The 27,626-nt window shown below is 46.3% G+C and overlaps 1 protein-coding gene across 1 annotated transcript in view; it reads left to right on the top strand.

Moving 5' to 3' along the window:
* Nucleotides 1-27,626, top strand: part of LOC143767202 (cobalamin binding intrinsic factor-like) — a 164,050-nt gene that overhangs the window by 53,933 nt on the left and 82,491 nt on the right. The window contains exon 3 of the mRNA XM_077255331.1: nucleotides 2,182-2,325. Within this exon, the coding sequence (XP_077111446.1) occupies nucleotides 2,182-2,325 (144 nt within the window). The remainder of the gene's footprint in view (nucleotides 1-2,181; nucleotides 2,326-27,626) is intronic.

Below are 27,626 nucleotides of genomic sequence, written 5' to 3' on the forward strand. Positions count from 1 at the left end.
CGCTTTTCCCATACTGAGCATGCCCACGAGACAACCTCCCATTAGAGGTCTGGGGTCACATGCTCAGGTCCTGTAGCAGCTCCTATTGGACAACCAGAAAGGTCCTTGTCTGCTACAGCTATAAAAGGTTTGCATGGCTGCACAGCCATGCTCTAGTATCAACCTATGTTTTGAGCCTTGCTACTGTGTGGTCATGTTTGCATGAGGTCAGGGTTGCCTGAAATAAGCCCCTAGAATACCGGCACCTCTGGTGAGGAGTTTTGTGTGTTTGGATCCCAGTCTTGGCTGAAATAAGCCCATAGAATACCAGCACCTCAGGTGATGAGTTGTTTGTGTGCTATGCTGACTGCATGACCACAGTTTTGCTCTGTTTGGTAGCTGTGTTCCTCTGTGAGGTTAACAGGGCACAGCATTTCCCTATCCTAGCGAAACTGTGAAGTAACAGAGTTCGCTAATACTGCCATATAGCGCTGCCAATTGCTAGCAGCAGGTTCCTCCCCTGCACGGTGGACCCCGGGTTGCGAACGCACCTATTATTACATATATTTATACTCGGTGCATTCTGCCAACCCTAACAGAAGGTGCTCTGGTCAGATGAAACAAAAATTGAACTTTTTAGCAACAATGCCAAATGATATGTTTGGCATAAAGGCAACACAGCTGATAACCCTAAACACACCATCCCCACTGTCAAACATGGTGGTGGCAGCATCATGGTTTGGGCCTGCTTTTCTTCATCAGGGACAGGGAAGATGGTTAAAATTGATGGGAAGATGGATGGAGCCAAATACAGGACCACTCTTGAAGAAAACCTGTTGGATTCTGGAAATGACCTGAGATTGGGACGGAGATTTGTCTTCCAACAAGGCAATGATCCCAAACATAAAGCAAAATCTACAATGGAATGGTTCACAAAAAAACATATCCAGGTGTTAGAATGGCCAAGTCAAAGTCGTGACCTCAATCCAATTGAGAATCTGTGGAAAGAGCTGAAAACTGTTGTTCACAAACGATCTCCATCAAACCTCACTATGCTCGAGCTGTTTGCCAAGGAAGAATGGGCAAGAATTTCAGTCTCTCGATGTACAAAACTGATAGAGACATACCCCAAGCGACTTGCAGCTGTTATTGCAGCAAAAGATGGCGCAACAAAGTATTAAGTTAAAGGGGCCGAATAATATTGCATGTCCCACATTTCAGTTTTTGAATTTCCACAAAAACTTTAAATAACCAATACATTTTGTTCAACTTCACAATTCTGTTCCACTTGTTGTTGGTTCTTCACCAAAAATTTACATTTGGTATATTCATGTTTGAAGCATGATATGTGGGAAAAGGTTGAAAAGTTCCAGGGGGCCGAATACTTTCGCAAGGCACTGTAGGTGTCAGTAAAATATATGTTCCATGGTTGTAGTAAAATACTTACCATTCGCTGTCTGCTGATGTTTCTAGCACTTCTTCAGCCGGTCGTCGCGTTACAATAGATGCTACTACACAGGTGCTGTCGGCACCATTTTGCTTGAGAAATACAAAATTTGGCTCCATGAAATGGTGCAAGATATCATAGAATGATCTTCAAAATAATAAAGTTACCCTAAGGATCCAAATTGATATCCTAATTAGAACACCTCTATGCTAGCGAGTTGTTGAGGAAACCTAAAACTTAGTGTATTCATGTCTACATTGTGAAAATATCTTGGGAAGGATCTATCAAGAAATTAATTTGTTGCATACATATACATGCCAGCTGTCCTAGTTTTGGTAAGACTGTCCTGATTAATGACAAACGTTCCAGCAATTTTGTGGCATCCCAGACAGAAGAGGTTGGATATTACATAACCCCATTCACAAATAGATGTTTCTGAGCAGAATTGGGGTGAAATAAGTCCTATGGTTTATTGGGGTGGGATGAATCCAAATTGCTAAGTGCATTGTTGGTAACTATGTATGCATATATTATCTGAGTTTCAGTTTAAACTTAGCCATTTAATATGTTTTTGCATTGTGATAGGTATAGTGGTATATTAACTAACACGGCGAGCAGACACATATGGGCACTAGGCATGGTTAGCGTTTTTGACTTTCAACCTTTTTAGGATTCACATTGATTTTACACTTTTTGATTTGTGAGCAGATTGTCAAACTGTTGCTGATTTTTTTTTACTCTCTTCTCTTTTGTAGATGAAACCTTCACTTCAGGAAAAGTTGCCCTTTATGTCCTTGCTCTGCAGGCCTCATGCTCTGACCCCACTGAACTTCCTAATAGTAATACTGACCTTGTTCAGCTCCTCGAAACCAAGACTCAGGAAGAACTTGACAGCATTAGTAAGTGTCAAAAAGTGCAAGAATCGATTTTTGTATTTGGAATCTGAAACATCACTCTACATCTTTAGATCCAGCTGCCAACTATTGTATTTTTTAGACGTAATTATTAGCAAGAAAAAATATTGCAAAAAAATGTGTTCTTCTTATAATTCGCATTTACGGTGCATTGACTCAACTCCTAGAATATTGCTTATTGAGCAGCTACTGTACTGTACCCTGGTCCTGTCATTTAACATCAAATAGTGTACTGACCATTTTCACAGCCTACAATGTCTATCGTATACCTGCAACTGAAAGCTAGAATATCAATTTCCAACAAAGATGAACTGACACGTGAGCAGAAAACCATTTCAGTAATTCCTTGATACTGTTCAGAGTCACAGCTGGTTTTGAAATTTGCCTGCTTTAGAAGCCGTCTTGTGATACCTGTTCATGAGATGCCAAGTTAGGAGAAGAATCATAATTCCACCCTGTGGCCTGCTTATGTCCTCTTCCAAGACACTTTCTATTAGTCCCTAGAATGTGGCATCCCAGTGGCATCACTGGGATATGGATGGGTGGTGACCTACAAGTGTCCTTAGTGAATATAATATTAATCCACTCATCTACCCTAAAACACAAAGATAAGTAGCATTTAACTTGAAAACCAAGAATACAGACATCTACCCCTTGTGACAAAGTCACTGGTAAAGTGCGGGAAGGAAGATATATTTCGCTGAGGCTGTTGGCTTCAGTGATTTAAAACCCGGAAATTAAGTGTTGTGAGGGGTTAATTAGCCATTTTGTTGAAGGGCTGGGTTTTTGTGGACAAGCATTCAGAAGGTGAGAGGTTGTCCACCTTATCTCCATCCCAGGGTGTGGTCTGGGGCTTAAATAGTTGACTTCCAGAAGCAGTCGGTGTTGAATGGGGCTGGAGAGTGGAACTCCAGCGTTTAATGTCCTGAGGAGGAAAACTGAACCTGTAGATGCTAAGTTCTCCAGAGCAGGCAGATCCACGCAGGTTTATGGACTATGATTTACCACGTTGTTTTGCCCAAACGGCTGTGTTTTTTCTCCCTTTGAGTTGGTTTATGCCATCTATATAATAAACCAGCAGAAGATTTAAAGAGACATTGTACCTGTGTCTACCTCCGTGTGCAGCTGAGTGAGACAATCTACCACATCCTCCACTGCTTTAGATGTTTAGGGAAGTTTAAAATAGTATTAAATATTTTTAGTCCTATTTTCTAAAGATTTAATGCTTCAATTGCACGTGGAGATTATAAGTGAAAACTTCTTAATCAGGAAGCAATTTGGATTTTTCTACTTAAAGCACCACTCCAACTTTTTTTGCTATTTCACAGCTGGAGTGGTGCTTAAATTCCAAGGCCTCTGCCCCCGTCTGATAATCACCTTCCTGGGATTTCATCTGTTTTTGCCACCACTACAGTCCGTCTCCTGCAGTTTGTGACCTACTGGCTGCTCCAGTGTTTGCTGGAGAGAGCCAGATGTCACTAATCAATGTAAGTCTATGAGAGCCTCGTTCTGGCTGTCATAGACTTACATTGAGAACTTTTGACATAGCTTCTGACTTCCAACAAGTCAGAAGCTCCACTCAAAAGATGGTGCCACGGGACCGTAGCGGTGCCGAAAAACAGAGAGTATGCAGAACAGTGAGTATATGACCGAGGTCAGGGGGCTTACTTTTAAAGCACCGCTCCAGCGGTGAAAAGGAAAAATGCTGGAGTGGTGCTTTAATACCCACATACCTCATGGTTTAAATTTGAAACTTGACTTGATTTTACACTATTGAATCTTGTGTTTTTTCTTTTATGACATACTTTAAAGTTTTTGTTTTTTCTTTTATTTTCTTGTTTGAGTATTGTTAACATTGATGGAGAGCTGCTTTTATATCGGCCGGCATCTGAGAATTCTCACAGCACACAGTGTGCTCGATTTGAGGATTCACAAGTCTGCAGTCGCATACAGTGACAGCAGACTTGTAATTTAAGACTGTTAGGTGTTGAGTTAACCGCCGCTGAACAGGGGGAATCACGAACCATGTCTGCTGCAGTCTCCCATTCTCCTCCAGCCGCAGTGGAGCTGTCCTTCCAGGCTCTGTCATTGTAGCCATCAATGTTTAGCAGCGAGCAGGTCTTTCCTTGTCTAGGTCCCGCTTTTCCCATACTGAGCATGCCCACGAGACGACCTCCCATTGGAGGTCTGGGGTCACATGCTCAGGTCCTGTAGCAGCTTTTATTGGACCACCAGGAAGGTCCTTGTCTGCTACAGCTATAAAAGGTTTGCATGGCCACACGGCCATGCGCTAGTATCAACTTATGTTTTGAGCCTTGCTACTGTCTGGTCATGTTTGCATGAGGTCAGGGTTGGCTGAAATAAGCCCCTAGAATACCGACACCTCCGGTGAGGAGTTTTGTGTGTTTGGATTCAGGTCTTGGCTGAAATAAGCACCTAGAATACTGGCACCTCCAGTGTGGAGTTGTTTGTGTGCTATGCTGACTGCATGACCACAGTTTTGCTCTGTTTGGTAGCTGTGTTCCTCTGTGAGGTTAACAGGGCACAGCGTTTCCCTATCCTAACGATTCTGTGAAGTAACAGACTTTGCTAATACCGCCATATAGCGCCGCCTATTGCTAGCAGCAGGTTCCTCTCCTGCATGGTGGACCCCGGGTTGCAAACGCACCTATTATTACATATATTTATACTCGGTGCGTTCCGCCAACCCTAACTTAATACTAGCGCCAGGGTCTGGCTAGTAAATGGCGGATGATCAGCATCTACTGCGGAACATCCAGCAGCTGGAGGGTTGTCATGGTTCCCAATGGCAAGGGAACGTAAAAAACACATAAGTAACGAACGAGCTCTCGGGTGATGGAAACTCGAGTTGACCGTGAGCTAAATCTACCACACAACTAACAGTAGCCAGGGAGCATACCTACGGCTTCCTATATGCCACGCGCCAGCCGGAGGACTAACTACGCCTGGTAAAGGCAGAAACAAACCTGGCTTACCTCTAGGGAAATACCCCAAAAGATGATAGCAGCCCCCCACATGTAATAACGGTGAATTAAGAGGAAAAGACATACACAGTATGAAAGTAGATTTAGCAAAGAGAGGTCCACTTTCTAGATAGCAGAAGGATACAAAAGAGGACTTCACGGTCAACTGAAAACCCTTTCAAAAAACCATCCTGAAATTACTTTAAGACTCCTGTGTCAACTCATGACACAGGAGTGGCAATTTCAGCCCGCAAGAGCTTCCAGCTACAGAGAATCACAAAAACTGCAAACTGGACAAAAGGTACAAAACAAAAGGACAAAGTCCACTTAGCTGATCAGCAGACTAGTAGCAGGAACATGCAACCGAAGGCTCTGGTTACAATGATGACCGGCAAGGAAATGACTGGAGAGCAAGGCTAAATAGGAAACTCCCAAACACTGATGGAAGCAGGTGAACAGAAGAAGCAAAGTGCAAACAAGTCACCAGTACCACCAGCAACCACCAGGGGAGCCCAAAAAGCGGATACACAACAGTACCCTCCCCTTAAGGAGGGGGCACCGAACCCTCACAAGAACCGCCAGGGCGATCTGGATGAGCCCTATGAAAGGCACGAACCAAATCCGAGGCATGAACATCAGAGGCAGTTACCCAAGAATTATCTTCCTGACCATAGGCTTTCCATTTAACCAGATATTGAAGTCTCCGTCTGGAAATACGGGAGTCCAAGATCTTCTCCACGACGTACTCCAATAATTCTGCCGCTCGCTTCTGGACATAACTCTGTCACATTGCATTTTCTCTGGCGTCTCTTCAGAAGATACCGCCAAATGGTGCACGGGTTTGCGCTCCCGCAAACGCCGATCAATCTGAATTGCCATTGTCATGGACTCATTCAGACCTGTAGGCGCAGGGAACCCGACCATAACATCTTTAACGGCATCAGAAAGGCCCTCTCTGAAATTTGCCGCTAAGGCGCACTCATTCCACTGAGTAAGCACAGACCACCTACGAAATTTTTGGCAGTATATCTCCGCTTCATCTTGCCCTTGAGATAGGGCTATCAAAGCTTTTTCAGCTTGAATCTCCAAATTAGGTTCCTCATAAAGCAACCCTAAAGCCAGGAAAAACGCATCCACATTGAGCAACGCAGGATCCCCTGGTGCCAATGAAAATGCCCAATTTTGAGGGTCACCTCGCAGCAAAGAGATTACAATCTTAACCTGCTGGACAGGATCTCCTGAGGAGTGAGGTCTGAGAGAAAGGAATAATTTACAATTATATTTGAAATTCAAAAACCGAGATCTATCTCCGGAAAACACCTCTGGTGTAGGGATTTTAGGTTCAGAAATAGGAGCATGTATAACAAAATCTTGTAAATTTTGAACCTTCGTAGCAAGCTAATTTAAACCTGCAGCCAAACTCTGGACATCCATGTTAAACAGCTAAGGTCAGAGCCATTCAAGGGTTAAGAGGAGGTAAGAAGCAGCTAGACAGCAATTAAGGGCTAGGCAGCAAAACTCTGAGGGAAAGAAAAAAAAAAAAAATTTCCCTTCAACACTTCTTTTTCTCCTGCTTCAGCCCAAACAATTAACACTTTGTGGGCCGGTCATACTGTCATGGTTCCCAATGGCAAGGGAACGTAAAAAACACATAAGTAACGAACGAGCTCTCGGGTGATGGAAACTCGAGTTGACCGTGAGCTAAATCTACCACACAACTAACAGTAGCCAGGGAGCATACCTACGGCTTCCTATATGCCACGCGCCAGCCGGAGGACTAACTACGCCTGGTAGAGGAAGAAACAGACCTGGCTTACCTCTAGGGAAATACCCCAAAAGATGATAGCAGCCCCCCACATGTAATAACGGTGAATTAAGAGGAAAAGACATACACAGTATGAAAGTAGATTTAGCAAAGAGAGGTCCACTTTCTAGATAGCAGAAGGATACAAAAGAGGACTTCACGGTCAACTGAAAACCCTTTCAAAAAACCATCCTGAAATTACTTTAAGACTCCTGTGTCAACTCATGACACAGGAGTGGCAATTTCAGCCCGCAAGAGCTTCCAGCTACAGAGAATCACAAAAACTGCAAACTGGACAAAAGGTACAAAACAAAAGGACAAAGTCCACTTAGCTGATCAGCAGACTAGTAGCAGGAACATGCAACCGAAGGCTCTGGTTACAATGATGACCGGCAAGGAAATGACTGGAGAGCAAGGCTAAATAGGAAACTCCCAAACACTGATGGAAGCAGGTGAACAGAAGAAGCAAAGTGCAAACAAGTCACCAGTACCACCAGCAACCACCAGGGGAGCCCAAAAAGCGGATACACAACAGAGGGTAGGTTGGCGGCTCTTGAGCGCATAACCTCAGCCGTGGATGTCACCGCAGTCACTGTTCAGGCTGCTAGTGTAGCTGCAGCCAGTTTGTCCACTGCCACCCCTGTTCTGACTCTATCTCGCCTCCCGCTGCTAGAAAAATTTTCTGGCGATAGCAAATCTTGTAGGGGTTTCATGAGCCATTGCTCTATACACCTCGAGCTCCAGGCTGCACGTTTCCCCACAGAGCGGGCAAAGGTGGGATTCATTTTGTCTCTCCTGTAGGACAGGGCGTTGGAGTGGGCTATGCCGCTGTGGGCGCATGGCGATCATGTGGTGCAGAGTGCTCCGCTGTTCCTGAGTACTCTGAAACAGGTATTTTTGGGACCTTGAGTCACCCATGATACGGCGCTCCAACTGTTGGCATTGACTCAGGGCACGTCCTTGGTCAGCCATTTTGCTGTCCGCTTCCGCACCTTAGCATCGGAGCTGGAGTGGTCGGATAAAGCCCTCATGCCTATATTTTGGAGGGGGCTGGCTGACCATGTGATGGACGCTTTGGCCACTAGGGGGATTCCCGCCACACTGGAGGAGCTAATAGCTGTGTCCACTCGTATTGACCTCCGTTTTAACGAGCAGCGGTTAGAGAGAGCCCAGTGTAGGCAGAGGTTTCGGCTGGCTCCCACCTTCGCCAAACCTTTGGAATCTCCGGTCCGGGCCCCTGAGTCACATGAGGCCATGGGAGTGTCACGAGCGGGATCTAAGTCTCAGACCGCTCATGCACTCAAGGTCTGTCATGTTTGCCAGCAGTCAGGACATCTTGCCACCAGATGTTTCCAGTGGTCGGGGAAAGGTCAGCGTCTATTTGTAGTAGGTGGAGGTACACTAGACACGATGACGTTTGCCTCCAAATTGTCCTTTAAGGGGACAATTACAATTGGCTCATCCACTCATTCGGCTGCGTGGATTCTGGGGCGGAGGGCAATTTTATGTCTTATGCCTTCGCCCAACGTCACGCAATACCCCTGGTGATGGTTGTTCAACTAGTAACTGTACGAGTGGTGAATGGGTTGACACTGCCCTCAGAGATAACACACCAGACTATCCCTTTTACTTTGTCATGTCGCCATCTCATCAGGAGATTATATCTCTGCTCATCATTCGTGAAGAAATTGATGAGGTCATGTTAGGGATACCTTGGCTACGGTACCACTCTCCTCATATTGAGTGGTCCACAGGCAGAATTTTGGGATGGGGTGAATCTTGTGGGGGTAGATGTCAGAGGGAATGTATTCAGGTTGCTACTACTGAGGTACCCGCAGATCTATCCTCACTCCCCAAGCAATATTGGCCCTATGCGGACGTGTTCTCCAAAAGGGCTGCGGAGACCCTTTCGCCTCACTGCCCCTATGACTGTCCTATTGACCTCATGCCTGGTGCTGAGCCTCCCCGGGGTCAAGTCTATCCATTATCTCTCCCAGAGACGGAGGCAATGTCACAGTACATCCAGGAGAATCTGGCAAGAGGATTCATTAGGAATTCAGTGTCACCTGCTGGGGCGGGGTTCTTCTTCGTGCAGAAGAAGAACGGGGAACTACGTCCATGCATAGACTACAGGGGTCTTAACTAGTGTTGAGCGATACCTTCCGATATCGGAAAGTATCGGTATCGGAAAGTATCGGCCGATACCGTCAAAGTATCGGATCTAATCCGATACCGATACCCGATCCCAATGCAAGTCAATGGGACGAAAATATCGGAATTAAAATAAACCCTTTATAAACTTGTAGGTTCATTCTACATGAAGGAAAACAACTAAGAATAATATAGGATGTATTGGGGGACGTGGCGGAGACATTAAAGGCACAGAGGTTTAGCCCAATCTAATAGAATAGCAGGATTTTGTTTTGTTTTTTATGACGTTCAGCGTTCGAAAGATTTTGACTATGTTAATTTTTTTTTTATTTTGTCAGATATTGATGTTTCACTACTTCCACGCCCTTCACCTTCTTTTTTACTTCTCCCACACTTTCTTCTTCATTATCCTCATCATCAGCTTCTTTGACATCAACTTCTTCACCTTATTCATCTTCTTCTTCATCTTCTACCTATTATTTTTTTGGTTACATTGTTCATATTCTTTTTATTTTACTATTATCTTCATCATATTCTACTTCTTCATCATATTCTTATTTGTGACAGGCATTCCTGTAGTTGTTATCTATAAAAGTTTGAAGATTACACCTTCCGTTCTGCCTGTCACAAAACAGTTACATTTGTCCGCGTTCAGTTTGGCCTGCAGCATCAGGCTTTATCCAGGGGCACCACGAGGAGGAACGGACTCACCCCCATACACTGCTTAGTCTTCTTCTGCTTATAATTTAGATAATATCTTTTGCTCTGATATTTAGTGTTATGCTTAATGTTCTTCTGCTCTTTGTTCTGCAGCCTCTTGTTCTTCTGCTTCTCGGTCTTCCAGGTCGTCGTCGTCTCCAGGGTCGTCGTCTCCGGGGTCGTCGTCATCGGGGTGGTCTTCAGGGTCATCGTCTCCAGGGTCGTCGTCATCACGGTGGTTGTCGTCTCCGGGGTCGTCGTCATCGGGGTGGTCTTCAGGGTCATCGTCTCCAGGGTCGTCGTCATCACGGTGGTTGTCGTCTCTGGTGTCGTCGTCATCTTAGGGGTGGTCTTCCGGGTCATCGTGTTTAGTCTCTTGAACTTGGAAATGTAGCAGAAGGTACAAGAAGGCTGAGAAAATGCCGAGAAACAGCTGATGGAACTGGAACTCGGATGGCTACCCGAAGGTCCAAGAGCCAATGGAACTACCGAGGACCAGCTGACGTTACTGGAACCCGGTTACTAAGCAGGAGGTACCCGTGCCTGAAAGCACTACCAAGGACCACCTGACGTTGGTGGAACTCGGATACCCAGAGGGAGGCACCTAAGCCAAAGGCTCTGCCCGGAACCAGCTGATGGTACTGGAACCAGGATGGGGAGCAGAAGGTACAAGAGCAAAAGACACTGCCGAGAACCAGCTGACGGTGCTGGAACCCGGATGGGTAGCCGAAGGTCCAAGAGCCAATGGAACGACCGAGGACCAGCTGACGTTACTGGAACCCGGTTACTAAGCAGGAGGTACCCGTGCCTGAAAGCACTACCAATGACCACCTGACGTTGGTGGAACTCGGATACCCAGAGGGAGGCACCTAAGCCAAAGGCTCTGCCCGGAACCAGCTGACGGTACTGGAACCAGGATGGGGAGCAGAAGGTACAAGAGCAAAAGACACTGCCGAGAACCAGCTGACGGTACTGGAACCCGGATGGGTAGCTGTCATGGTTCCCAATGGCAAGGGAACGTAAAAAACACATAAGTAACGAACGAGCTCTCGGGTGATGGAAACTCGAGTTGACCGTGAGCTAAATCTACCACACAACTAACAGTAGCCAGGGAGCATACCTACGGCTTCCTATATGCCACGCGCCAGCCGGAGGACTAACTACGCCTGGTAGAGGAAGAAACAGACCTGGCTTACCTCTAGGGAAATACCCCAAAAGATGATAGCAGCCCCCCACATGTAATAACGGTGAATTAAGAGGAAAAGACATACTCAGTATGAAAGTAGATTTAGCAAAGAGAGGTCCACTTACTAGATAGCAGAAGGATACAAAAGAGGACTTCACGGTCAACTGAAAACCCTTTCAAAAACCATCCTGAAATTACTTTAAGACTCCTGTGTCAACTCATGACACAGGAGTGGCAATTTCAGCCCGCAAGAGCTTCCAGCTACAGAGAATTACAAAAACTGCAAACTGGACAAAAGGTACAAAACAAAAGGACAAAGTCCACTTAGCTGATCAGCAGACTAGTAGCAGGAACATGCAACCGAAGGCTCTGGTTACAATGATGACCGGCAAGGAAATGACTGGAGAGCAAGGCTAAATAGGAAACTCCCAAACACTGATGGAAGCAGGTGAACAGAAGAAGCAAAGTGCAAACAAGTCACCAGTACCACCAGCAACCACCAGGGGAGCCCAAAAAGCGGATACACAACAGTACCCTCCTCTTAAGGAGTGGGCACCGAACCCTCACAAGAACCGCCAGGGCGATCTGGATGAGCCCTATGAAAGGCACGAACCAAATCCGAGGCATGAACATCAGAGGCAGTTACCCAAGAATTTCTGGAGACTCTTCAGAGAAGTAGGCTGCGTCCAGTCGTAAATAGCCCGAACCTTGACAGGGTCCATCTCAATAGAAGAAGGGGAAAAAATATACCCCAAAAATGAAATTTTTTGAACCCCAGAAACACACTTTGAACCCTTTACACACAAAGAACTCTCCCGCAAAACCTGAAAAACCCTCCTGACCTGCTGAACATGAGACTCCCAGTCATCAGAAAAAATCAAAATATCATCCAAGTACACAATCATAAATTTATCCAAATATTCCCGGAAAATATCATGCATTAAGGACTGAAAGACAGAAGGTGCATTAGAAAGGCCGAAAGGCATTACCAAATACTCAAAATGGCCCTCAGGCGTATTAAATGCGGTCTTCCACTCATCCCCCTGCTTAATTCGCACCAAATTATACGCCCCACGAAGATCAATCTTAGAGAACCACTTAGCCCCCCTTATGCGAGCAAACAAATCAGTCAGCAAAGGCAACGGATACTGATATTTGACTGTAATTTTATTCAGGAGATGATAATCAATACAAGGCCTCAGAGAGCCATCCTTTTTAGAGACAAAGAAAAAACCGGCTCCTAAAGGTGATGAAGAAGGACGAATATGTCCCTTTTCCAGGGACTCCTTAATATACTCGCGCATAGCAGCATGTTCAGGTACAGATAGGTTAAACAAACGACCCTTTGGAAATTTACTGCCAGGAATCAGATCTATGGCGCAATCACAATCTCTGTGAGGAGGGAGTGAACCAATCTTAGGCTCTTCAAAAATATCACGATAATCAGACAAAAATGCCGGAATCTCAGATGGAATAGATGACGAAATGGACACCATAGGAGTGTCCCCATGAGCCCCCCGACATCCCCAGCTTAACACAGACATAGCCTTCCAGTCAAGGACTGGGTTATGAGACCATGGTAATCCAAGCACCAAAACATCATGTAAATTGTACAACACAAGGAAGCGAATCACCTCCTGATGGTCTGGAGTCATACGCATAGTCACTTGCGTCCAGAACTGTGGTTTATTACAAGCCAAAGGTGTAGAATCAATACCCTTCAGAGGTATAGGGACTTCCAGAGGCTCTAAATCAAACCCACAGCGCCTGGCAAAGGACCAGTCCATAAGACTCAGAGCGGCGCCTGAGTCCACATAGGCATCCACGGTAATAACTGATGATGAACAAATCAAGGTTACAGACAAAATAAATTTGGACTGTAAAGTGCCAATTGAAATGGACTTGTCAACCTTCCTAGTACGCTTAGAGCATGCCGATATAACATGAGCAGAATCACCACAATAGAAGCATAACCCATTTTTACGCCTATAATTCTGCCGCTCGCTTCTGGACATAACTCTGTCACATTGCATTTTCTCTGGCGTCTCTTCGGAAGATACCGCCAAATGGTGCACGGGTTTGCGCTCCCGCAAACGCCGATCAATCTGAATTGCCATTGTCATGGACTCATTCAGACCTGTAGGTGCAGGGAACCCGACCATAACATCTTTAACGGCATCAGAAAGGCCCTCTCTGAAATTTGCCGCTAAGGCGCACTCATTCCACTGAGTAAGCACAGACCACCTACGAAATTTTTGGCAGTATATCTCCGCTTCATCTTGCCCTTGAGATAGGGCTATCAAAGCTTTTTCAGCTTGAATCTCCAAATTAGGTTCCTCATAAAGCAACCCTAAAGCCAGGAAAAACGCATCCACATTGAGCAACGCAGGATCCCCTGGTGCCAATGAAAATGCCCAATTTTGAGGGTCACCTCGCAGCAAAGAGATTACAATCTTAACCTGCTGGACAGGATCTCCTGAGGAGTGAGGTCTGAGAGAAAGGAATAATTTACAATTATATTTGAAATTCAAAAACCGAGATCTATCTCCGGAAAACACTTCTGGTGTAGGGATTTTAGGTTCAGAAATAGGAGCATGTATAACAAAATCTTGTAAATTTTGAACCTTCGTAACAAGATTATTTAAACCTGCAGCCAAACTCTGGACATCCATGTTAAACAGCTAAGGTCAGAGCCATTCAAGGGTTAAGAGGAGGTAAGAAGCAGCTAGACAGCAATTAAGGGCTAGGCAGCAAAACTCTGAGGGAAAGAAAAAAAAAAAAATCTCCCTTCAACACTTCTTTTTCTCCTGCTTCAGCCTAAACAATTAACACCTTGTGGGCCGGTCATACTGTCATGGTTCCCAATGGCAAGGGAACGTAAAAAACACATAAGTAACGAACGAGCTCTCGGGTGATGGAAACTCGAGTTGACCGTGAGCTAAATCTACCACACAACTAACAGTAGCCAGGGAGCATACCTACGGCTTCCTATATGCCACGCGCCAGCCGGAGGACTAACTACGCCTGGTAGAGGAAGAAACAGACCTGGCTTACCTCTAGGGAAATACCCCAAAAGATGATAGCAGCCCCCCACATGTAATAACGGTGAATTAAGAGGAAAAGACATACACAGTATGAAAGTAGATTTAGCAAAGAGAGGTCCACTTACTAGATAGCAGAAGGATACAAAAGAGGACTTCACGGTCAACTGAAAACCCTTTCAAAAACCATCCTGAAATTACTTTAAGACTCCTGTGTCAACTCATGACACAGGAGTGGCAATTTCAGCCCGCAAGAGCTTCCAGCTACAGAGAATTACAAAAACTGAAAACTGGACAAAAGGTACAAAACAAAAGGACAAAGTCCACTTAGCTGATCAGCAGACTAGTAGCAGGAACATGCAACCGAAGGCTCTGGTTACAATGATGACCGGCAAGGAAATGACTGGAGAGCAAGGCTAAATAGGAAACTCCCAAACACTGATGGAAGCAGGTGAACAGAAGAAGCAAAGTGCAAACAAGTCACCAGTACCACCAGCAACCACCAGGGGAGCCCAAAAAGCAGATACACAACAGGTAGCCGAAGGTCCAAGAGCCAATGGAACGACCGAGGACCAGCTGACGTTACTGGAACCCGGTTACTAAGCAGGAGGTACCCGTGCCTGAAAGCACTACCAAGGACCACCTGACGTTGGTGGAACTCGGATACCCAGAGGGAGGCACCTAAGCCAAAGGCTCTGCCCGGAACCAGCTGACGGTGCTGGAACCAGGATGGGGACCTATTCAAGCTTGTCTTCCTAGAGCCCCAACTAGCAGTGTTGGAGCAAAGGGTCAGCAGGAGGAGGAGAGGGAGCAGAGTGTAGGCCGAAGCCTGCACTGGCGGCAGCTTTGGGTCTGTTGTGCCTGCGTGGCAGTTGCAGGACACGTTGCCGGCTGCACAGCAGGGGAACAGCTGGCGGTGCTGAACCCCACTGACACATTGGCTGGTGTTTTTCTCTGTGCAGCTAGCAGTACCGGGCCCCAACTGGCGGTGTTGGAGCCCGGGCTCTGCAGGGGGAGCAGAGTGTAGGCCGAAGCCTAATTGAACCAATTTCAAAGGTAACCTTTAACCCCCCCTCAGGGGTTACAAAGTAGAAGAGCCACAGCTTATGCAGCACAGACAAAACCCAGACACCTAATTACGGATAACCAGAGAGCACCAGAACAAGGGACTATGTTTAAAAATAATGTTTTATTCAATATATTCTGACAATAACAGATTAAAATACTTAAAATCAATATTTCAATACAGGACAAAAGATGATAGCATATATTATGCCGGCCAATTAAACTGATACTCCCTAATTCTCACTGCTTGTATATAGGAATAAACTAAAGTGCAAAAATGTGCTAAAATTCATATATAAAAACCCCAAAGGAATACCCTATAATAAGTTGGAGTTGCAAATAGCAAAAAGGTGTAACAGTGTAACAGTACTCACAATTCTGTGCTAAAAAGTGGCATACAAAAAGTGCAAAAGTGTTATGGCCAAAAATCAGCCAATATAAAGTAGCCAAATGTGCAAAGTAAGCAAAAAACGCTATCGCATAATGTGCAAAGCGAGCCAATATAGAACAGCCAAATGTGCAAAATAAGCAAAGAACGCTATCGCATAATGTGCAAAGCGAGCCTGGGAGGACTATCAAATTTATAGGTTAATACCTGGTAAATGGCCGTGTCCTGAATCCACGCACCCCTACGCGCGTTTCGGATTCCTTCCTTCGTCAGGGGGTCCAGCAGTAGTCTTACCAAATCCTTATATATGTGCAGCACACCCCCTATCCCTTACCCCCTGGCTACGCCGGCGCATGCGCAGTCAGGAGGACCCGGAAGTCCGGGATCCCGCCCCACGTGACCGGACGTACAGGACTGCGTCCCGACGTTGCCTAGGTCACCCGGCTCAGAATCCCAGGCCCCTGATCACAAACCGCGCATGCGCTCCACCAGGAGGAAGTATAGGAGGCCCCATACATGGATGCTGCAAGGACAGACTAATGTATGTATCGGTGAATAAGAATGCGGAATACTATTACCGCTACCTATGCAATCCTATACTGAAATAATAACTGGGTATATACATACTTATGTTTATATTTCAATTTCCTGCCATATTATACATAGTTTGATCACTAATTGATCACACTGACATGGACATATTAAGCAAATAATTACAATATAGTAAATATAAAAACAGATACAGTCGAATTAATTATATATACATAATATTCACCAGGAAAAGTTACATCAGAAAAATTTTTTTTATATATACTTTCTTAATATATATATATGTGCATAAGTAACAGAAATATTACTACATAAATTCTTCATTATTTCTTTTATTCCTTCTAGTGTCCGCATCGTCACCAGCTGTATCAACACACCACACCATCTCCGTCTGTCCGGAAATATCAGGTATGTATGGAACTAAAATAATGTAATATAATAGAAATAATTTTATTAGGTAAACCACGTTAAAAACAACCAATATACCGATTCATAAATTTAAAAGAATAAAACAGAATACATGATATAAACAGAGGTTTAAAAAAATCATCACCATAAAAGCTTAAAACTATAAAATTATAAGGAGGTTACAGCAATTTCTACATTGGATGGAAAAAACCTTTCATTACAATTTTCCATCCAATGTAGAAATTGCTGTAACCTCCTTATAATTTTATAGTTTTAAGCTTTTATGGTGATGATTTTTTTAAACCTCTGTTTATATCATGTATTCTGTTTTATTCTTTTAAATTTATGAATCGGTATATTGGTTGTTTTTAACGTGGTTTACCTAATAAAATTATTTCTATTATATTACATTATTTTAGTTCCATACATACCTGATATTTCCGGACAGACGGAGATGGTGTGGTGTGTTGATACAGCTGGTGACGATGCGGACACTAGAAGGAATAAAAGAAATAATGAAGAATTTATGTAGTAATATTTCTGTTACTTATGCACATATATATATATTAAGAAAGTATATATAAAAAATTTTTTTCTGATGTAACTTTTCCTGGTGAATATTATGTATATATAATTAATTCGACTGTATCTGTTTTTATATTTACTATATTGTAATTATTTGCTTAATATGTCCATGTCAGTGTGATCAATTAGTGATCAAACTATGTATAATATGGCAGGAAATTGAAATATAAACATAAGTATGTATATACCCAGTTATTATTTCAGTATAGGATTGCATAGGTAGCGGTAATAGTATTCCGCATTCTTATTCACCGATACATACATTAGTCTGTCCTTGCAGCATCCATGTATGGGGCCTCCTATACTTCCTCCTGGTGGAGCGCATGCGCGGTTTGTGATCAGGGGCCTGGGATTCTGAGCCGGGTGACCTAGGCAACGTCGGGACGCAGTCCTGTACGTCCGGTCACGTGGGGCGGGATCCCGGACTTCCGGGTCCTCCTGACTGCGCATGCGCCGGCGTAGCCAGGGGGTAAGGGATAGGGGGTGTGCTGCACATATATAAGGATTTGGTAAGACTACTGCTGGACCCCCTGACGAAGGAAGGAATCCGAAACGCGCGTAGGGGTGCGTGGATTCAGGACACGGCCATTTACCAGGTATTAACCTATAAATTTGATAGTCCTCCCAGGCTCGCTTTGCACATTATGCGATAGCGTTCTTTGCTTATTTTGCACATTTGGCTGTTCTATATTGGCTCGCTTTGCACATTATGCGATAGCGTTTTTTGCTTACTTTGCACATTTGGCTACTTTATATTGGCTGATTTTTGGCCATAACACTTTTGCACTTTTTGTATGCCACTTTTTAGCACAGAATTGTGAGTACTGTTACACTGTTACACCTTTTTGCTATTTGCAACTCCAACTTATTATAGGGTATTCCTTTGGGGTTTTTATATATGAATTTTAGCACATTTTTGCACTTTAGTTTATTCCTATATACAAGCAGTGAGAATTAGGGAGTATCAGTTTAATTGGCCGGCATAATATATGCTATCATCTTTTGTCCTGTATTGAAATATTGATTTTAAGTATTTTAATCTGTTATTGTCAGAATATATTGAATAAAACATTATTTTTAAACATAGTCCCTTGTTCTGGTGCTCTCTGGTTATCCGTAATTAGGTGTCTGGGTTTTGTCTCCACTAGGTGGCGGTGGCCACTCATTTACACAGTATACCAAGTATTGATTAAATATAGACACTGTGGTGAATATAGAAGATTGTATTCCCTGAATTTATGGTATAACTGTGTTCTAACTACCTAGCTTATGCAGCAGTAGTGCTGCACAAGTCAAAGGTTGCTCTTTTAATGTTTCTCCTTGCACACGCTGAATGAAACACGTATAACATTTAGCCCTTTATACAGTCAAACTGTGTTGGAAGCGCGAGTTCCCTTCGTAATGAGACGCAGCACAGATGTCAAGAATCCCACCTTGGTGCTGGGTGCAGCCTCCTGAGCGTTGTTATTTGCTGTACAGGAGTCTGCGCTGTCGTGTTATCCCCTGGCCTAGCGCTGTTAGCGCTGCCCATCTTCTGGCATCATTTAATGTCGGCCGGTGCGGTTCGCGATGACCATGAATCCCAGCCCCGCAGTGTCTTAACATTGTTAAAACACTGCGGGGCTGGGATTCATGGCCTGGCGCAGCACATATGTTCGCCTCTCACACTCAGGTCCTTACACCCGCTTCAGACTGTGCGGCGTCAGCTGATCCCTTATCGCATGCCACGGCCATGAAGCCGCACAGTCTCAAGAAGGCGGAAGGAGATGAGGGACAGGCGAACTGATGCACTGCTCATGCCCATCAATCACACCCTCGCAGTCCCAATAAATAAGACACCGAGGGGCGTTGTGTGGGTCAGGGCGGCCGCAGAGGCGCAGGCAGCCAAACAATGATGCCAGAAGACGGGCAGCGCTACCAAGGGGGTTGCAGCGTGTCATTACAAAGGAAAGTCACACCTCCGGGACGGTTAAATGGTCACACAGAGGACACATTTCAGATGTGTTTTCAGTTCCACATGTGCGAGGAGAATATGTTTATGAGCCACCTTGCACACATGCAGCATTACCGCTGTACAAGGTGGCTGTAAAACATACAAACGCCTGGGGGAGGGGGGACAGGTTCCCTTCAATTTCAGTTCTTGTGTCTGCGTGGCGGTCGCCGGACACGTTGCCGGCTACACAGCAGGGGAACAGCTGGCGGTGCTGAACCCCACTGACACATTGGCTGGTGTTTTGCTCTGTGCAGCTAGCAGTACTGGGCCCCAACTGGCGGTGTTAGAGCCCAGAGTCAGCAGGAGGAGGAGAGGGAGCAGAGTGTAGGCCGAAGCCTGCACTGGCGGCAGCTTTGGGTCTGTTGTGCCTGCGTGGCAGTTGCAGGACACGTTGCCGGCTACACAGCAGGGGAACAGCTGGCGGTGCTGAACCCCACTGACACATTGGCTGGTGTTTTTCTCTGTGCAGCTAGCAGTACCGGGCCCCAACTGGCGGTGTTGGAGCCCGGGCTCTGCAGGGGGAGCAGAGTGTAGGCCGAAGCCTAATTGAACCAATTTCAAAGGTAACCTTTAACCCCCCCTCAGGGGTTACAAAGTAGAAGAGCCACAGCTTATGCAGCAGTAGTGCTGCACAAGTCAAAGGTTGCTCTTTTAATGTTTCTCCTTGCACATGCTGAATGAAACACGTATAACATTTAGCCCTTTATACAGTCAAACTGTGTTGGAGGCGCGAGTTCCCTTCGTAATGAGACGCAGCACAGATGTCAAGAATCCCACCTTGGTGCTGGGTGCAGCCTCCTGAGCATCGTTATTTGCTGTACAGGAGTCTGCGCTTTTGTGTTATCCCTTGGCCTTGCGCTGTTAGCGCTGCCCATCTTCTGGCATCATTTAATGTCGGCCGGTGCAGTTCGCGATGACCATGAATCCCAGCCCCGCAGTGTCTTAACATTGTTAAAACACTGCGGGGCTGGGATTCATGGCCTGGCGCAGTACATATGTTCGCCTCTCGCTTGGGTTCTTACACCCGCTTCAGACTATGCGGCATCAGCTGATCCCTTATCGCATGCCACGGCCATGAAGACGCACAGTGCGAAGAAGGCGGAAGGAGATGAGGGACAGGCGAAGAAATGCACCGTTCATGCCCATCAATCACACCCTCGCAGTCCCAGTAAATAAGACACCGAGGGGCGTTGTGTGGGGCAAGGCGGCCGCAGAGGCGCAGGCAGACAAACAATGATGCCAGAAGACGGGCAGCGCTACCAAGGAGCTTGTTGCGTGTCAATACAAAGGAAAATCACACCTGAGGGACGTTTAAATGGTCGCACAGGACTCATTTTAGACGTGTTCAGTTCAACCTGGGCAAGGAGAATAAGTTTCTGAGCCACCTTGCACACATGCAGCATTACTGTCGTACAAGGTGGCTGTAAAACGTAGAAACGCCTGGGGGAGGGGGGACAGGTTTCCTTCAATTTCAGTTCTTGTGTCTGCGTGGCGGTCGCAGGACACGTTGCCGGCTACACAGCAGGGGAACAGCTGGCGGTGCTGAACCCCACTGACACATTGGCTGGTGTTTTGCTCTGTGCAGCCAGCACATCTGGGCCCCAACTGGCGGTGTTAGAGCCCAGGGTCAGCAGGAGGAGGAGAGGTGTTATGACCCCAATGGCGAGGGTCTCAGAGGAACAAGCAAGTCTGCGACGTACAAAAATCCAGCTCATAGGGCAGTGGTAACTGGGTTGACCATATAACTACTCCTAACGCCAACACTAGAAGTAGCCGGGGAACATGCCTACGTTGGTCGCTAGATGTCTCGCGCCAGCCGGAGGACTAACTACCCCTAGAAGAGGAAAACAAAGACCTCTCTTGCCTCCAGAGAATAGACCCCAAAAGTCGGATACAAGCCCCCCACAAATAATAACGGTGAGGTAAGAGGAAATGACAGAGAGGCCCACTTACTAATAGCAGAATGTAGTAAGATAACTTATATGGTCAACAAAAACCCTAACAAAATTCCACACTGGAGATACAAGAACCCCCGAACCATCTAACGGCCCGGGGGGAGAACTCCAGCCTCCCTAGAGCTTCCAGCAAGGTTAGGATACAGATTATGTACAAGCTGGACAAAAATGCAAACAAAAACAAATAGCAAAAAACAAGAAAGCAGACTTAGCTTAATTTAGCAGGAACCAGGATCAGTAGACAAGAGCACAACAGATTAGCTCTGATTACAACGTTGCCAGGCATTGAACTGAAGGTCCAGGGAGCTTATATAGCAACACCCCTGACCTAACGACCCAGGTGAGCATACAAGGGATGAATGACATACCCAGAGTCAAATCACTAGTAGCCACTAGAGGGAGCCAAAAGGTAAATTCACAACAGTACCCCCCCCTTAGTGAGGGGTCACCGAACCCTCACCAAGACCACCAGGGCGATCAGGATGAGCGGCGTGAAAGGCACGAACTAAATCGGCCGCATGCACATCAGAGGCGACCACCCAGGAATTATCCTCCTGACCATAGCCCTTCCACTTGACCAGGTACTGAAGCCTCCGCCTGGAGAGACGAGAATCTAAGATCTTCTCCACCACGTACTCTAACTCGCCCTCAACCAACACCGGAGCAGGAGGCTCAGCAGAAGGAACCACAGGCACAACGTACCGCCGCAACAAGGACCTATGAAATACGTTGTGAATGGCAAACGACACCGGAAGATCCAGGCGAAAGGATACAGGATTAATGATTTCCAATATCTTGTAAGGACCAATGAAGCGAGGCTTAAATTTGGGAGAGGAGACCTTCATAGGAACAAATCGAGAAGACAGCCATACCAAATCCCCAACGCGAAGTCGGGGACCCACACCGCGGCGGCGGTTGGCAAAACGCTGAGCCTTCTCCTGTGACAACTTCAAGTTGTCCACCACATGACTCCAGATCCGCTGCAACCTATCCACCACGGAATCCACCCCAGGACAGTCAGAAGGCTCCACATGTCCCGAGGAAAAACGAGGATGGAAACCAGAGTTGCAGAAAAATGGCGAAACCAAGGTGGCGGAACTAGCCCGATTATTAAGGGCAAATTCAGCCAACGGCAAGAAGGTCACCCAATCATCCTGATCAGAAGAGACAAAACACCTCAAATAAGCCTCCAGAGTCTGATTAGTTCGCTCCGTTTGTCCGTTAGTCTGGGGATGGAAAGCGGACGAAAACGACAAATCAATGCCCATCCTACCACAAAAGGATCGCCAGAACCTGGAAACAAACTGGGATCCTCTGTCCGACACAATATTCTCAGGAATGCCGTGCAAACGAACCACGTTCTGGAAGAACACAGGAACCAGATCAGAAGAGGAAGGCAGCTTAGGCAAAGGAACCAGATGGACCATCTTGGAGAAACGATCACATATCACCCAGATGACAGACATGCCCTGAGACACTGGAAGATCCGAAATGAAATCCATAGAGATGTGTGTCCAAGGTCTCTTCGGGACAGGCAAGGGCAAGAGCAACCCGCTGGCACGAGAGCAGCAAGGCTTAGCTCGGGCACAAGTACCACAGGACTGCACAAATGACCGCACATCCCTTGACAAGGAAGGCCACCAAAAGGACCTGGCCACCAGATCTCTGGTGCCAAAAATTCCCGGGTGCCCTGCCAACACCGAGGAATGAACCTCGGAAATGACTCTGCTGGTCCATCTCGCAGGCACAAACAATCTGTCAGGTGGACAAGAGTCAGGCCTACCAGCCTGAAATCTCTGCAACACACGTCGCAGATCTGGAGAAATAGCAGACACGATAACTCCTTCCTTAAGAATACCCACAGGTTCAGCGACTCCAGGAGCATCAGGCACAAAGCTCCTAGACAGAGCATCGGCCTTCACATTCTTAGAACCTGGTAAATACGAGACCACAAAGTCAAAACGGGAGAAAAACAATGACCAGCGGGCCTGTCTAGGATTCAGGCGTTTAGCAGACTCGAGATACATCAGATTTTTGTGATCAGTCAAGACCACCACACGATGCTTAGCACCCTCGAGCCAATGACGCCACTCCTCAAATGCCCACTTCATGGCCAACAACTCCCGATTGCCCACGTCATAATTTCGCTCTGCCGGCGAAAACTTCCTAGAGAAAAAGGCACAAGGCCTCATAGTAGAGCAACCAGGGCCTCTCTGCGACAAAACGGCCCCTGCCCCAATCTCCGAAGCATCCACCTCAACCTGAAAGGGAAGTGAGACGTCAGGCTGGCACAAAACAGGCGCCGAAGTAAACCGGCGTTTCAACTCCTGGAAAGCCTCCACGGCAGCAGGAGCCCAGTTAGCTACATCAGAGCCTTTCTTGGTCATATCCGTCAGCGGTTTAACAACGCTAGAGAAATTTGCGATAAAACGACGGTAGAAGTTAGCAAAACCCAAGAACTTCTGAAGACTCTTAACTGACGAGGGTTGAGTCCAATCATGAATAGCTCGGACCTTGACTGGATCCATCTCCACAGCAGAAGGGGAAAAAATGAACCCCAAAAAGGGAACCTTCTGTACACCAAAGAGACACTTTGAGCCTTTTACAAACAAAGAATTTTCACGCAGAATCTCAAAAACCATCCTGACCTGCTCCACATGCGAGTCCCAATCATCAGAAAAAAACAGAATATCATCCAGATAAACAATCAAAAATTTATGCAGATACTTCCGGAAAATGTCATGCATGAAGGACTGAAAAACTGAAGGGGCATTAGAGAGCCCAAATGGCATCACCAAGTACTCAAAATGACCTTCGGGCGTATTGAATGCGGTTTTCCATTCATCGCCCTGCCTAATGCGCACAAGGTTGTACGCACCACGAAGGTCTATCTTGGTGAACCACTTGGCACCTTTAATCCGGGCAAACAAATCTGACAACAGCGGCAAAGGATACTGAAATTTGACAGTGATCTTATTTAAAAGCCGATAGTCAATACAAGGCCTCAAAGATCCGTCCTTTTTGGCCACAAAAAAGAATCCCGCACCAAGAGGGGAAGAAGAAGGACGGATATGCCCCTTCTCAAGAGACTCCTTGATATATGAACGCATCGCGGTATGTTCAGGTACCGACAGATTAAACAGTCTCCCCTTAGGAAACTTACTGCCAGGAATCAAATCTATTGCACAGTCACATTCCCTATGAGGAGGCAGTACACTGGACTTAGACTCGCTGAAGACATCCTGATAATCAGACAAATACGCCGGAACTTCCGAAGGCGTAGAAGAAGCAATAGACAAGGGCAGGGAATCTCCATGAATTCCATGGCAGCCCCAACTTGACACTGACATAGCCTTCCAGTCCAAGACTGGATTATGGGTCTGTAACCATGGCAAACCCAAAACAACCAAATCATGCATTTTATGCAGAACAAGAAAACGTATTACCTCCCGATGTTCGGGAGTCATGCACATGGTAACCTGTGTCCAAAACTGCGGTTTATTTTTTGCCAATGGCGTAGAATCAATACCCCTAAGAGGGATAGGATTTTCCAATGGCTCAAGAACAAATCCGCAGCGCTTGGCAAATGACAGATCCATAAGGCTCAGGGCAGCACCTGAGTCCACAAACGCCATGACAGGATACGATGACAGTGAGCAAATCAAAGTTACAGATAGAATAAACTTAGGTTGTAAATTACCAATGGCGACCGGACTAACAACCTTAGTAAGACGTTTAGAGCATGCTGAGATAACATGTGTAGAATCACCACAGTAGTAACACAAGCCATTCTGGCGTCTATGAATTTTCCGCTCATTTCTAGTCAGGATTCTATCACATTGCATTAAATCAGGTGCCTGTTCAGACAACACCATGAGGGAATTTGCGGTCTTGCGCTCCCGCAACCGCCGGTCGATTTGAATAGCCAGGGCCATAGAATCATTCAGACCTGTGGGAAAGGGAAAACCCACCATCACATTCTTAATGGCTTCAGAAAGGCCATTTCTAAAATTTGCAGCCAATGCACACTCGTTCCACTGGGTCAGCACGGACCATTTCCGAAATTTTTGGCAATACACTTCAGCCTCGTCCTGGCCCTGAGACATCGCCAGCAAGGCTTTTTCTGCCTGAATCTCAAGATTGGGTTCCTCATAAAGCAAACCGAGCGCCAGAAAAAACGCATCAATGTCAGCCAATGCCGGATCTCCTGGCGCCAGCGAGAAAGCCCAATCCTGAGGGTCGCCCCGTAAAAAAGAAATAACAATTTTTACTTGCTGAGCGGAGTCTCCAGATGAACAGGGTTTCAGGGACAAAAACAATTTACAATTATTCCTGAAATTTCTAAATTTAAATCGGTCTCCGGAAAACGGTTCAGGAATCGGTATCTTAGGTTCTGACACAGGATTTCTGATAACATACTCTTGTATGCCCTGCACACGAGCAGCAAGCTGATCCACACTTGTAATCAAGGTCTGGACATTCATGTCTGCAGCAAACACAAGCCACTCAGAGGTAAAGGGGACAAGAAAAAAAAATGAGAGAGAGAAAAAAAAAAAACTCAGAACTTTCTTTCTTATAATCCCGCTTCTGCAATGCATTTAACATTTAATACTGGCCTGGCAAACTGTTATGACCCCAATGGCGAGGGTCTCAGAGGAACAAGTAAGTCTGCGACGTACAAAAATCAGGCTCATAGGGCAGTGGTAACTGGGTTGACCATATAACTACTCCTAACGCCAACACTAGAAGTAGCCGGGGAACATGCCTACGTTGGTCGCTAGATGTCTCGCACCAGCCGGAGGACTAACTACCCCTAGAAGAGGAAAACAAAGACCTCTTTTGCCTCCAGAGAATAGACCCCAAAAGTCGGATACAAGCCCCCCACAAATAATAACGGTGAGGTAAGAGGAAATGACAAACACAGAGATTAACTAGGTTTAGCAAAGAGAGGCCCACTTACTAATAGCAGAATGTAGTAAGATAACTTATATGGTCAACAAAAACCCTAACAAAATTCCACACTGGAGATACAAGAACCCCCGAACCGTCTAACGGCCCGGGGGGAGAACTCCAGCCTCCCTAGAGCTTCCAGCAAGGTTAGGATACAGATTATGTACAAGCTGGACAAAAATGCAAACAAAAACAAATAGCAAAAAACAAGAAAGCAGACTTAGCTTAATTTAGCAGGAACCAGGATCAGTAGACAAGAGCACAACAGATTAGCTCTGATTACAACGTTGCCAGGCATTGAACTGAAGGTCCAGGGAGCTTATATAGCAACACCCCTGACCTAACGACCCAGGTGAGCATACAAGGGATGAATGACATACCCAGAGTCAAATCACTAGTAACCACTAGAGGGAGCCAAAAGGTAAATTCACAACAGAGAGGGATTAGAGTGTAGGCCGAAGCCTGCACTGGAGCAAGTTGAAAGGGAAACTTTAACCCCCCCCCCCCAAGCGTTTGTAGCTGAAAGAGCCATCGTGTACAGCACTAATGCTGGAAAAGGTAAACTTAGCTCTTTTAATTATGGTCCTTGCACATGCTGAACCTAACACTTATGAAAAGTGTCCCCTCCTACCGTGATACCGTCCGGTTGGTGGAACTTTCCTTTGTGATGTGACGCAGCACAGCCATCATTCTTACCCCCTTGGCGCCGTGCGCCGCCTCCTCTGCGTTGTTTGAATCAGTCCCGGAGCCTGCGCTGTTAGGTTAGCCCTTGGCCATGCACACATTTTGCGCTGCCCGTCTTCTGACATCATTTGGTGTCAGGCTGGCTGCACCTGTGCGGCCGCGCTGGCCGAGAGCCCGCCTCGCAGTGTCGTCTATTGTAATCACACCGCGGGCCTGGGATCCGTGGCCATGCGCAGTGCATATCCTCACCTCTCACTCCCCTCCCTACGGCTTCTTCAGACTGTGCGGTGTCACGGCCGTGGCATGCTATTAGGGACCAGCTGACACCGCACAGTCTGAAGAAGCCATAGGGAGGGGAGTGAGAGGTGAGGATATGCACTGCGCATGGCCACGGATCCCAGGCCCGCGGTGGGATTACATTAGACGACACTGCGAGGCGGGCTCTCGGCCAGCGCGACCGCACAGGCGCAGCCAGCCTGACACCAAATGATGTCAGAAGACGGGCAGCGCAAAATGTGTGCATGGCCAAGGGCTAACCTAACAGCGCAGGCTCCGGGACTGATTCAAACAACGCAGAGGAGGCGGCGCACGGCGCCAAGGGGGTAAGAATGACGGCTGTGCTGCGTCACATCACAAAGGAAAGTTCCACCAACCGGACGGTATCACGGTAGGAGGGGACACTTTTCATAAGTGTTAGGTTCAGCATGTGCAAGGAGCACCACGAAAAGAGGCACTTTTTCCCTTTGCATCATTACTGCTGCACAAGGTGGCTCCTTCAGTAACAAACGCCTGGGGGGGGGGGAGGACAGGTTCCCTTAAATTTAACTTGTTGTGCCTGCGTGGC

This window comes from Ranitomeya variabilis, chromosome 4 (assembly GCF_051348905.1).
Source record: "Ranitomeya variabilis isolate aRanVar5 chromosome 4, aRanVar5.hap1, whole genome shotgun sequence".
Classification (NCBI taxonomy): domain Eukaryota; kingdom Metazoa; phylum Chordata; class Amphibia; order Anura; family Dendrobatidae; genus Ranitomeya; species Ranitomeya variabilis.